Genomic DNA, 12892 nt, shown 5'->3' with positions numbered 1-12892 from the left:
TTGCATAGAATCCTGTTCGTGCAAGAGCGCCGACTCATTGCCCCGCACCACCCCCGCGTTGAGAGGTTGCGGTCTCCCCCGGCATCCACGGCACGCACCAGCACGTCTGCCTCGCCGCCGCACTGCTGATTGTGTTGTGCGAGACTCGCGTGTGTGCTGCCGTGTGGGAATGACAACAGCGACGGCACGACGGACAAAAAGACCCAAACAAGACCAGTCACGCACCACCGAATCAAGCGCACACGATCAAGATGAGTGCGTGTGAGTGATTGCCTTCGAAAATGCACCATATTTATATGATTTGCGAATCGTGACACCTCCGACGCGCCGAAATGTCTTCCAAAAGGTAAGCAGCGCATCTTCCTGTGCATCATTTCCACAATTCACGCACATCGTGTATCTTCCTTAGCGGATAACCTCACATTCACTTTTTCAATACGTAAGAAAAACAATCGATTCTCAATCTCGATTAAGTATTCCCTAGCCAAGGCTTACTTCGATCGCAAGCGCTTGTGATTAAAAATTGATAGCGTTGGCGGTGTTTTAATGCTTTTCGATGATTTTGCAGTGAACTGAAAAAGTTGTCCGAGGAGAGTCTCACGCGCCAGCCTGAGGAAGTGTTTGATATAATATGCAAACTAGGAGAGGGATCTTACGGCAGCGTCTACAAGGCGCTGCACAAGGAATCCGGGCAAGTGCTCGCCATCAAGCAGGTTCCGGTCGACACCGATCTGCAGGAGATAATCAAGGAAATTTCCATCATGCAACAGTGTGATAGTCCCTATGTGGTGAAATACTATGGTAGTTACTTTAAGAACACAGATTTATGGATTGTGATGGAGTACTGCGGTGCCGGCTCGGTATCCGACATAATGAGATTGCGCAAAAAGACATTATCCGAGGATGAGATTGCCACAATACTCTGTGACACTCTGAAAGGCTTGGAGTATCTTCATTTGCGGCGGAAGATTCATAGAGACATAAAAGCAGGGAATATTCTGTTGAATTCTGAAGGACATGCCAAGCTGGCTGATTTTGGTGTTGCTGGTCAGTTGACCGATACGATGGCCAAGCGCAACACAGTGATAGGAACGCCATTTTGGATGGCACCAGAAGTGATACAGGAGATAGGGTATGATTGTGTCGCGGATATTTGGAGTCTCGGCATTACAGCTTTAGAAATGGCGGAGGGAAAACCCCCATATGGGGATATACATCCAATGAGGGCGATTTTTATGATTCCAACTAAACCTCCGCCGTCTTTCCGCAAACCAGATCAATGGAGTACAGAATTTATTGAATTCGTTAGTCTATGTCTGGTGAAGAATCCGGAGGATCGAGCTACGGCTACTAATCTACTGCAGCATGAATTTATTGGTAATGCTAAACAACCCAGCATTCTGAGTCAAATGATTGCTGAGGCGCATGAATTGAGAGAGAATCTGTGTTATAAGAACGTGCCGTTTACTGATGCCGCTGGAGTTCTTAAACCGAACATCATGGAAGAGTACCAGTATCAAGAAGCGGACAGTCAAACAATGGTGCAGATTCCTGATGATGGTACACTTGTACCTGGTGGTACCCTACGTGCTGATCCTTCACAATGCGGAACATTAGTTGAACTATCGTCAGACTTGGGCACGATGGTGATTAATAGTGATGTGGATGAGCAGACAATGCGCAGACATGATACAGGTTCCGCACAGAAGATCTACCGACCTTATTTTATGGATCACTTTGACAAAAAAGAAGCTGAAGTGAAGCAGGGTAATGGATTGGCTTCGCCGACCACTCTGGATGCACCCAACAATAATGTAGCGGATACAAATGAAGAGGAACAGCGTTTCCAGAGCCATTATCATCTGCAGATGAATCAGGTACCACCGACAACGGCGCCGATGGTGATGTCGCCTGTGACACCTTCATCTCCATTACAACAACATCCACCACCACCACCGATCGAGAACAAAGCTAATATGATTCGTGGCTTCTCAGATGGAGATTTTGAATTTGTAAGTGTTTTTTATGTTGTAATTTTAAAATTTTAAATTTGTTATATTTCTTGCAGTTGAAGTTCCTCAGCTATGATCAACTACAACAACGAATGACAACCCTGGACGCCGAAATGGAGAGAGAAATTGACGAGCTGCGCCGCCGCTATCAGACCAAACGACAGCCGATCCTGGATGCCATGGACACGAAGCGGAAGCGGCAGCAGAATTTTTAAGCGCGCAATGCCATATGAATAGTGCAAACCGTAACGAATACAGATGGAATCCTGTATGGTGCTCAAAAGGCGAGGCTGAATTCAACAAGCGGCACGAAAATCTCCTGTGTTTCGAATATTTTAACGATCGTTTTAATCATGTTTTGTCCCGCCGAGTGAAGGATTCAGGGATTTTGATTTATATTCTCTTTTTTTTGTGTTCCTAGCGCATGACTTCACATGTACTTATATTTCAAAGTGTCCCACACATTGGCAAACGTATTGATTAGTGGTCGTCAATAGCGAGATTATGCGTGTTTTAGTCGAAGCGCATTCAGGGCGTGATCATTTACGAATAGAATCACATTGCATACCATTGACACACACGTGAACAAAATAGCTAATGTGTAGATTTTAGCGTTTTTTCTCTTATCATGTATTCACACTGCGCGATGACGGATATAGTATTTATTAATTTTTGTGGTTGTATTATTATGTACAGTGAGTCAATCAAGTCGAGTTTTTAGAAAGATAATTACTAGTTACTCGTAAGACGACTTAGGTTATAAGCAGGTACTAATTCAGTACGCTTGTTGTGCCTTTTTAGGGTTAGTCTTGATAGGTAACTACTGTAATACATATTTTTCAAATTGTTCTGAATAATAAATGCCTATATATTCATGTGACACATTAATGTAATGTATTTTATTCGAGTGTACACCGCTCGTGCAAACCTGAGGTATTTAAAACTTCGAATCTTTCCCACAGCCTAATCCCTGCAAAAACTCCCCGAAATTTACAGTAATATAAGGTTTCTTCTCTTTAAGTACCTTAAAATGTCTTTCAAAAAATCCTATTTAATAATTATTTTCAGTTTTTGGTCGAAAGACAGGGTCGAACCCTTTTATTAAATTATTTTTGCCGAAAGATGCTAATAACTCACAAACAAAAGGGACTCGAAGGGAAAATGGAGTTCTGTTCCTCAATTTTGGAAGGATTCTCTGCAAGATAGAAAATAACATCAAATTTCAATCCACTCAAAGATTCAACAATTATAATTATAACATAATCCCAATCCCTTAAATCCTTAGGAAATGCCTTGAAGTATTTTTTCACTATTTTTCAGTGTTATGTCGAATAGTCCGTTGAAATTAATTTTAGTCGATAGAGGGCGCTCATCAGGTTCATTAAAAATATTTTGTGCTGAAAGGCAGGGTCGAACTTTTTTTAATGAAATTATTACCTGCTGAAGAACAGGGTCGAACTCTTTTCTTAAAAAATATTTTGGTCAAAACCGTCGACAAAATCTGACTTTGTCATGGTGATTATTATCAAAACCGTTTTAATAATGTTTTTACAATTTTAATATTATATCCTAAAAACAATAGAATATAAACATAAATTTAGATATAAATTTGTCATATTTGGTTAGATTATGTTCGAATAACAGCTAATGGCTAACCAACAAAAACGATGATATCAAAATAAATTACCGAGTTCTACTATTCGTATGCTACCTTAATTTCACCATCCTATATTAACTTATAATTAAATGTTATGAGTTTTTCAATATTGCATTAACCAATTCGAAACGCATTAAGTTAATTATCCGCATTCAATCAGATACTAATCGAAAGTAATAAAAACGGCAAATTAATTTCCTATTTCTTTATTTCGTAAAATCAAAATGAGCAAAGTGTTTCAAAAAATTATCCTATATTTTATAACATCACTTTTAATTGCTTATATAGTGTGTAAAAAAAATATTAATAATGTAATTAATTTTAATTTATACTATTTTATTGTAGTGTAACTGTGACAATGCTGACTTTTATCAAAGGGACACCAAACTTACTAACGATCATATTGAATTACTTTCCTACAATAAAAGTGTTGCTTCGCATGTTGTTCTGAGAAACCAAAAATTCAATCGTACTACACGAACATTTGGAGGTGACGTAACTACTACGCGTGATTTCGGAATGAAATTGTCGGTGAGCTGACAAAGGAGAAGTAATTATTTCTATTTAACACTTGATACATTGTTTAATTAGATGGGCGTAATTGGATATAAATTCATTTCGAATCAATATAAGAAATTTGCCCCGTTTGCGATGTTTTTCAGCGTATGTGATGCTTTGGTGAGGAACAGTTTTGGTGTCTCGGTTTTAACTACTACGAAGGGTAATTTAACATTGTGTCCGATAAAGAAAGCAAGTAGAAATAGTTATGTTATGGGGAATCGATTAAAATATTTGGATTTTTTATTTAACAGGGGTCATATTCCATTAATCAATTCTCTATGGACGAAAGTAAACTACCACCATATCTGCCAGAAGGCAAATATCGGATTGATCTGTCGATTCATGAAAATGGGCAAGAGCTTGGATTGTTTTCTTGGTATGGAGCTGTAACGAAGAGACGCGTATAGAAACACTTAAAAATTTTTAAAGGAAAATAACTACTTGATATTGTCAATATCAACCGTTTTGACAAAACGGTTCATTTTAGAACAAAATTTTATTAAGATAAAGTATGTAGAATCACATGTTCTTCAATATTACTTAATAAAAATGTCAAATTTCTAATTTAATATTTTACTTAGGAAATGATGGCGAAAATATATTAACCAGTGTTTTGCTCTTATATTGAAAACCATTAACCAGAAAAACGGTTTTCATATTTGTGTGAAGAATTAAATTTTACATGATATAAGAGGTTAAAATTTTCACTTATCGATACTTATGTAATAATTAAAAATGTTCAATAACTTAAAAACTAATTAAGATAACTCAACCAAACTTGGATAATTGTATTTCTGGCATTGTTTTACATCAATGTGGAAAGTTTGAGAAAAATCGGAGTAGTGGTTGTAATGATTAGTTTTGAATTTTCCTCTCATTTTCCGAAATATTGATGTTATCAGAAAACTGACTGGATATCTTTCATCCCAATGGAAAACTCTATCGTTTAGCGTTTTCCATTTTCTTCTAGCGTACAAAAAATTTTTGAGGCCCAAAAAGAGTCAAGTGTAACCTCTTGACTCTTTCTGAGGAGTTTTTATAAACTTTGGAAAATGGAAAAACTAAATCTGCCACTTTATAGATCATAATCAAGGCATGAAGAAAATGAAGAAAGTTTGTTATTAACTTTATTACTTTCCGAGAAAATCATTTCGGAAAATTTTTCACGCACAGTTTATATTTGAAATTTTTTAATTGTTATTTTACCTAGGATTTCATACTGCGCATAAAAGTGTTTTCGGTTTTTGTTTATCTCTTTTAGTTCTCGAGATAATTACCATTTAATCTTCAAAATTTTTTCTTGGTGGAGGCGCGTTCGACGGTTTCGACCTGAAAAATTTTAAGAAAAATATCCGACCCTGTTGTTCGGCGGATAAAAAATTCATTAAAAATTTTTTTACTCTGTTCTTCGACAGGTAATAATTTCATTAAAAAAAGTTCGACCCTGTTCTTCGACCGGTAATAATTTAATGAAAAAAAGTTCGACCCTGTTCTTCGACCGGTAATAATTTCATTAAAAAAAGTTCGACCCTGTTCTTCGACCGGTAAAAATTTAATTAAAAAAAGTTCGACCCTGTTCTTCGACCGGTAATAATTTCATTAAAAAAAGTTTGACCCTGATATTTTTATTGAACGTGTTGAACGCCCCCTACCGAGGGAAATTAATTTCAACGAAATATTCGACACAAAAATGAATAATAGATTAAAAAATGCTCATTTTTAACGAGTATTCTAGGGCACTTTCTAAGGGTTTAAAAGATCCGGAAGGTATGCATCGTGTAGAGGAACTCTTTAACTATCATTTAACGCTAAGATAGTTTAAATTACTGTTATGGTTTCCGAGATACAGGGCGTTTACCACACTGCTGTTTTAAAAATTTCACAAAAGAAAGATTATTAAATAGCATTTTAGGTTACTTCCCGAAGGTTTAAAGGGTCGAAAAGATATACATCATGTAGAGGAATTCTTTAGCTATCATTTGACGTGACGAAAGTTCAAATTGCTATATTGGATTCCGAGATATAGGGCGTTTACCACACTGCCTTTACAAAATTTTAAAGAAAGAACGATTTTCAACGTGAATTTTAGGTTACTTTTCAAGGGTTTAAAGGGTTGGGAAGGTACGCATCGTGTAGAGGTACTCTTTAACTATCATTTAAAGTTAAGATAGTTTAAATTACTGTAAAGGTTTCCGAGATACAGGGCGTTTACCACACTGAATTTTCAAAAACTTTAAAAAAAGAAGATTTTTAAGTAGCATTCTGGTTACTTCCCAAAGGATTAAAGGATCGAAAAAGTATGCATCATGTAGAGGAAGTCTATAGCTATCATTTACCACTAAGGTAGTTCAAATTACTATATTGGTTTCCAAGATACAGGGCGTTTAACACACTGCCTTTACAAAATTTAAAAGGAACGATTTATAAAGGGCATTTTGGTTACATTCTAAGGGTTCAAAAGATCGGGAAGGTATACATCTTGTAAAGAAACTCTTTAACAATCATTTGAAAATAAATTTATCAAAATTCTTCCATATTTTATATAATAACTCATAAATAATGCTTGAAACAAATTTATTTATCAATTTTATCTCTCATCAACAACATTTAAATACATTATACATCAGGTACATGTACTTTTATAAAACTATTAACATAGTTTGCCACTCTGGTGTACACTGTAGGTTTAATTCCACACATTTGACCGCCCCATGATGCAATACCTACCACTTTATTGCCCTGCGATAATGGTCCACCGGAATCACCACTGCAGCCAGAGCTGGGACGATGCCAAATCCCGCTTTGTTTCTTCACACAAATGTTTGTAGTTTCATTAAGTCTCTTGCTATTCATATTATATGATCTTTGACACGCTAAAAATAAATTTTAAAAATTACAACTCCATTCATTTTGACGTTTTATCGGGTGACTGTTCAGAAACTGTGTCACGAGCGAGGTCGATCGCAGGTATACCCCCCTCTCGTTATAACGAGAGAGAGACGGACCGATCTCCCGTCTCATCTCGAGCGCTGCCAGTCATTCCGACCCCCCTCTCGTTATAACCAGAGAGAGACGGACCGATCTCCCGTCTCATCTCGAGCGCTGCCAGTCATTCCGTGCCAGTCATAGCGTTCGAGTGAGTTGACCGATCTTCCGTCTCTCTCACTCTAGCGGCATACAAACGAATGGAGATTTTCTCGTGCGGTTAAGTTTTCGTTGAATGTTTTATCGGCCGATAAAAAGTTTGTAGTGTGCGGGGAGCCTAACAGTAAAACAAAATGTGAAGTGCAAGTGAAGTGTTACAACAATTGCAACAAACAAAACTTATATCACCAATAAGACGTTATCACGTAAACATCTCGATCGTAAACCTACTTTACAAACAACCATTTTTTTTTACTGTTGATTTGTCTCACCTTTCATTTTCATCACATCATAAGTGTTACGACGCAAACGATCCACAGTATTACTAGCAATACGGTTCAAAATGAATCTAGTTGAACCCCATCCACTTAAAGTTGCTTTTCCAGTAGTAATTTCACCATCTTCTGGTAGGTCACATTTGTTTACTTTGTCATTGAATGTAAATTCTGATTCGAGTTTAAAAACGGCAATATCATGTGGTTGGACTCTGAAATTAAACGTAATAAATTAGATCAAGCAAATCCACATATTATTACACTAGGGACTTACTCTCCCTTGAAATCTGGATGAATATAAAAGAATTCAGATCCGGCACTTTTAATTATTTGTCCAGTTTTCTTAGTTCCTCTTAAACTTGTGCTGCCAGCGTAAACAAGTAAAGTATCTTTTTGTTTCTTAGATAATGGTCTGATGCAATGTGCCGCTGTCATAATCCAATCTTTAGCAATAATTATACCGCCACAGAAATGACGACGGCTTCCAAATAGTGTCTGTCTTTGAAGTGATACCTGAAAGGGGAAATCTTCGATTTTGGCGGAAAATCCACCGGCAATTCGAGGTTCCACTTCTTAAAAAGTAAAAATCATTTAAAACAATACACTTTAACACTTTATTTATTAAAATATTCTTACCAGCAAACGCTGAGTTAACCAGAAAACCAAATATGAGTAACTGAGTTAACATTTTCGAAAATACAATATACTAACTAACTAAATGAGTAGGAAATTGTACTTAAAGTAAACAACACACTTTTTGTCTTATATACTCATTAAGAAGACGCGTATTTTGTTTTTGCACTTTCGTTATCAATGAAAAAATGTTATGTAATTATTCATGAATGTGACTTTATCTGTAATTTCGTAGAATTTCTAAACGTTTTCGTGTGTTATGCATTATTATCTATCAAATTTATTTACTTTAGTGTAATTATTACTGTCCTGATATAAACAATCAATAATATTTTAATATTTTAAACGTTTTACGTATTGCAGTGGCAATTAAAAATGATTTGCATTACTTTGTAAACTATTCACGAATCATTAGCGAATATTTTATGTAAGTAAATTATTTCATTCGGAAATTACAATTCATTTTGTTTTCAAATATGAGTTGTGGCAGGTTTAAATATGGTTTGAATTCAATTCATTTATTTGTCAAAGAAAATCGCATTCCTCTTACAAATCAGTAACATATTTCTTAATGAAACTATCAACATAGTGTGACACTTTAGTGTAAACCTTATATTTACTGCGGCAATCACCAATTGATCCAATACCAATTATTTTATTCTTTTGTGTCAATGGGCTACCGCCATCTTGGAAGCAAAGTGTGCCGTACGGACATTTACCGTCAGTTGGTGGTTGAGTGCAAATATGACCCTCGTCGTTAAACATACCTCTGTATTCAATTGAACATTCTACAAAAAAAAGCAAAACATAATTTTATTATTTGTATGTTTTATTTCTTTAATTTTGTTTTTACCGTCAACTCCAACAACTTCTTGAACAGCGCAACGCAAACGATCTACAGGCAAAGAAATCTCGCTGTTATCGGAACCCCAACCGCTCACAATAGCTTTTCCGGTGGCGTTTTCGTTGTTTTCGGGCAGGCCAATTGAGTATACGAGCTTGTTGAATTTGAATGGTGGTGAAACTTTAAAAACTGCAATATCATTATGTGCGTTCCTGTAAATTTAAATGCATTTGATTAATAGAAAATAATATAAATGTCCGCCATATTTTTAGCTTACTTTAAGCTATAGGTCGGATGTATGTGCAATGATTCCAATCCTGCCATTCGAACTGTTTGACCTGAGAAAGCTGCATCAGCTAGGCTTGTGCTACCAGCAACAACTCGGAAATGTTCTAATTTGCTTGTTGGCAAGAATGCGAAACAATTTGCCGAGGTTAAAACCCACTCGGGGGAAAGAATAGCTCCTCCACAGATATGAGTAACTCCGCCAGGATTCAAAGTTTGGAGTGATACCTGGTAGGGATAGTATTTGATATCGGCAGAGCTACCACCAACAATGCGACGGTTATCTAGAAAATTTTTAAAAAATCTTTAAAGTAACCGTTCAAAGTTTTAAAGTAAAGTAATTTATGATTTTTGTAGAATAGACTTACTGGCTAAAGCTGAGGAGACCAAGAGGCCAAAAATGATCAAGTTGGTAATCATTTTGAACTGATAAATGTTTAAAATTTGAACTGCTTTTATAGGCTAAACATTTTGAGAAAAATGGCTTCTTATCATTGTTATTCTAGGTTTTTTTTAATGGTTATTTTATTATTTTTTGTTTTCTTGACATGAAAACTATTAAAGAGGATCGTGTTGTCATGTTTTTAGCATTTTAACTTTATATCCTGAAAACAATAGAATATAAATATAAATTTTGATATTAATATGTCATATTTGGTTAAACTATGTTACTGTTGAGTGACAGCTAACCAACAAAACCGATGATATCATGATAAATTACAGAGTCCTGCTATTCGGAAGTTACCATAATTTCACCATCCTATATTAACTTATAATTAAATGTTATGAATTTTTCAATATTGCATAAACCAATTCGAAACGCATTAAGTTAATTATCCGCATTCAATCAGATACTAATCAGAAAGTAATAAAAACGGCAAATTAATTTGCTATTTCTTTATTTCGTAAAATCAAAATGAGTAAAGTGTTTCAAAAATTCGTCCTTTATTTTATAACATCACTTTTTATTGCCTATATAGTTTGTAAAAAAATATTCTGATAATATAATTAATTTTAATTTATAGGGGGAAGTCCCGTAACGCCGGACGGCACCTAGCACCGGACACTCGTACTATTTAAGCTAGTTTAAATCTTTTCATTTCAAAAAACAAGTGAAAGGGGCGCGGGGGGCTCACAGGTACAGGATCACTCGTCGTGGCTCGCCAGTAACGCACACGGCCCCGGCGGGAGCAGCCGTTTGCTGTTTCAGGCGCAAAATCACGACGTCACCTAAATATCAATGTAATTAATTCTAGTATATTTATGCATTTACATTTGAGTGGTATTCAAAGATACAAGTAGTACTTGATTGTTATCCGTAAAATGGTAGAATATTATTAGATTTTTTAAACAATTTTAGTAGGTACCACCAAATGAACGAAAATGTCTGTCCCTTAGCACCGGACACTAAGTTGTCCCTTAGCGCCGGACAGTAAACATATTGATATTTCTTGTGAGAGCGAGAGAGAGTGAGGAGATGGCTATGTTGCAGTCAATGCATACATTTAGTAAATGTATACATTTACTAGTTAATGCATACATTCGCTAAAATTCGTAGTTAAAGTATTCATTGTAACTGAAATGAACACATTAGCTAGTGGATGTATGCATTCACGGGCTGCTTCTAGTCAGTGTGTTAAATCCGTTGATTAAATCGTTAAATTCTATCACCCCACCCCCCACCGCCCCATAAATAATACCAAACAAGGTAGCCTACCTAACCATATGACATATTTGAAATGTCCGGTGAGAGGGGTATGGCACAAATATGTGTCCGGTACTAGGTGCCACTTTTTAAAACTATACTTTTTCTTACCAAAGTTTAATTGATAGTATTAATTATTTTTTAACAGAGGTTGCATTTTTGTTATTTTAATTTGATTTCTAACTTTGTTATCTACTATATGTCATAATTTAATTAACATTTCTTCAAATATTTTTTGATTTATTTATAAATAACCTTAGGTGTCCGCCACTAGGGGACTTCCCCCTACTATTTTATTGTAGTGTAACTGTGACAATGCTGACTTTTATCAAAGGGACACCAAACTTACTAACGATCATATTGAATTACTTTCCTACAATAGAAGTGTTGCTTCGCATGTTGTTCTGAGAAACCAAAAATTCAATCGTACTACACGAACATTTGGAGGTGACGTAACTACTACGCGTGATTTCGGAATGAAATTATCGGTGAGCTAACCAAGGAGAAGTATTTATTTCTATTTAACTCTTGATACATTGTTTAATTAGATGGGCGTAATTGGATATAAATTCATTTCGAATCAATATAAGAAATTTGCCCCGTTTGCGATGTTTTTCAGCGTATGTGATGCTTTGGTGAGGAACAGTTTTGGTGTCTCGGTTTTAACTACTACGAAGGGTAATTTAACATTGTGTCCGATAAAGAAAGCAAGTAGAAATAGTTATGTAATGAGGAAGAGATTAAAATATTTGGATTTTTTATTTAACAGGGGTCATATTCCGTTAATCATTACACTCTGGACGAAAGTAAACTACCACCATATCTGCCAGAAGGCAAATATCGGGTTGATCTGTCGATTCATGAAAATGGACTAGAGCTTGGATCGTTTTCTTGGTATGGAGCTGTTACCAAGAGACGTTTATAGAAACACTTAAAAATTTTTAAAAGTAAAATAACTACTTGATATTGAATATAGAAAATAAATAAATAATAAAGTTTTTAATTTTTTTAGGGATAATAAAGAAATTTATCATTGATTTATGGCAACTAACTTAAATTGTTATCTTGATATTGTAAAATAAAGAAAGTTGTTCAATAAAAAATGTGTTTAGCAGAGCATGGTTTCGATCCACGGACCTCTGGGTTATGGGCCCAGCACGCTTCCACTGCGCCACTCTGCTTGTAAAAATCTGCAATAATAAATATTTAAAGTTTATGCGTAGATTGTCCCAAATGTTACACATTCTCCAGTCTCAGATTATCACATAACCATGATTTTTGTTTTCTACAAACAAAAAAATATGAATTCATATATGTTTCTAAATATATTCTGCTTTATCTTTAAATAAAAACTTACTGATAAAATAAATACACATATAGCAGTAATTACATCTCCAAGGATCAACGTCAACTTAACTGTTGATAGCATTGCGTTTTTTAAACGTATTGACACATTGTTGAGAAGAAGAACAGGATTTTTTTGAGGAAATACCACTTTTAAGAGAGTTAGAACTATAACTTGTAAAATAACCATCTTTAGTTTAGTTTTAGATCAGTTTGAAATTTTATTGTAATTTGTGTGTCCCATTGAAATGAATTTTTATTTCCACACATCACCGAATTACAATTACAAATTAATGAAACACCAATGAAAAATATTGTATTGTTGATATCTGTTGATTGTGTAAATACCGATAATTAGCTTGAAGTCAATGTTCAAATGTACTTGCGGTGATATTACGAAAATGTTGGAAAACTATCAATGTTATTATTTAC

At 35.2% G+C, this 12892-nt stretch overlaps 3 protein-coding genes and 2 long non-coding RNA genes across 6 annotated transcripts; 3 read left to right on the top strand and 2 right to left on the bottom strand.

Moving 5' to 3' along the window:
* Positions 1-37: 37 nt before the first annotated feature.
* On the top strand, positions 38-2900 carry hpo (serine/threonine-protein kinase hippo). Its single transcript, XM_065310095.1, has 3 exons — positions 38-346; positions 569-2012; positions 2069-2900. Exons 1-3 carry the CDS (start codon positions 333-335, stop codon positions 2225-2227), a joined length of 1617 nt encoding a protein of 538 aa, XP_065166167.1. The 5' UTR covers positions 38-332; the 3' UTR covers positions 2228-2900.
* Positions 2901-3874: 974 nt separating this feature from the next.
* Positions 3875-4618, top strand: LOC135797348 (uncharacterized). The gene is made up of 4 exons (XR_010549516.1): positions 3875-3956; positions 4015-4200; positions 4261-4390; positions 4482-4618. It is a non-coding gene; the product is annotated as an uncharacterized lncRNA (long non-coding RNA).
* A 2169-nt stretch (positions 4619-6787) lies between these two features.
* LOC135797383 (trypsin-4-like) lies at positions 6788-8441 on the bottom strand. Its single transcript, XM_065309737.1, has 4 exons — positions 8286-8441; positions 7924-8221; positions 7647-7861; positions 6788-7103 (listed from the first exon to the last, which is right to left on the bottom strand). The coding sequence occupies exons 1-4, from the start codon at positions 8335-8337 to the stop codon at positions 6847-6849; spliced, it is 822 nt and encodes a 273-aa protein (XP_065165809.1). The 5' UTR covers positions 8338-8441; the 3' UTR covers positions 6788-6846.
* A 338-nt stretch (positions 8442-8779) lies between these two features.
* LOC135797384 (serine protease 1-like) lies at positions 8780-9938 on the bottom strand. The gene is made up of 4 exons (XM_065309739.1): positions 9780-9938; positions 9404-9695; positions 9136-9338; positions 8780-9070 (listed from the first exon to the last, which is right to left on the bottom strand). Exons 1-4 carry the CDS (start codon positions 9829-9831, stop codon positions 8829-8831), a joined length of 789 nt encoding a protein of 262 aa, XP_065165811.1. The 5' UTR covers positions 9832-9938; the 3' UTR covers positions 8780-8828.
* Positions 9939-10321: 383 nt separating this feature from the next.
* On the top strand, positions 10322-12230 carry LOC135797152 (uncharacterized). 2 transcript variants are annotated; one of them, XR_010549471.1, is made up of 5 exons: positions 10322-10390; positions 11419-11604; positions 11665-11823; positions 11886-12063; positions 12129-12230. It is a non-coding gene; the product is annotated as an uncharacterized lncRNA (long non-coding RNA). The 2 variants fall into 2 exon arrangements; XR_010549472.1 differs by having other exon boundaries at positions 10323-10394.
* Positions 12231-12892: the final 662 nt, after the last annotated feature.

This window comes from Atheta coriaria, unplaced genomic scaffold, assembly GCF_025399875.1.
Source record: "Atheta coriaria isolate IRGN ID8LTWV9N9 unplaced genomic scaffold, Caltech_Dcor_3.1 hic_scaffold_8_pilon, whole genome shotgun sequence".
Taxonomy (NCBI): domain Eukaryota; kingdom Metazoa; phylum Arthropoda; class Insecta; order Coleoptera; family Staphylinidae; genus Dalotia; species Dalotia coriaria.
The sequence above is the reverse complement of the archived record's forward strand: the minus strand, read 5'-3'. Positions and strand labels throughout refer to the sequence as shown.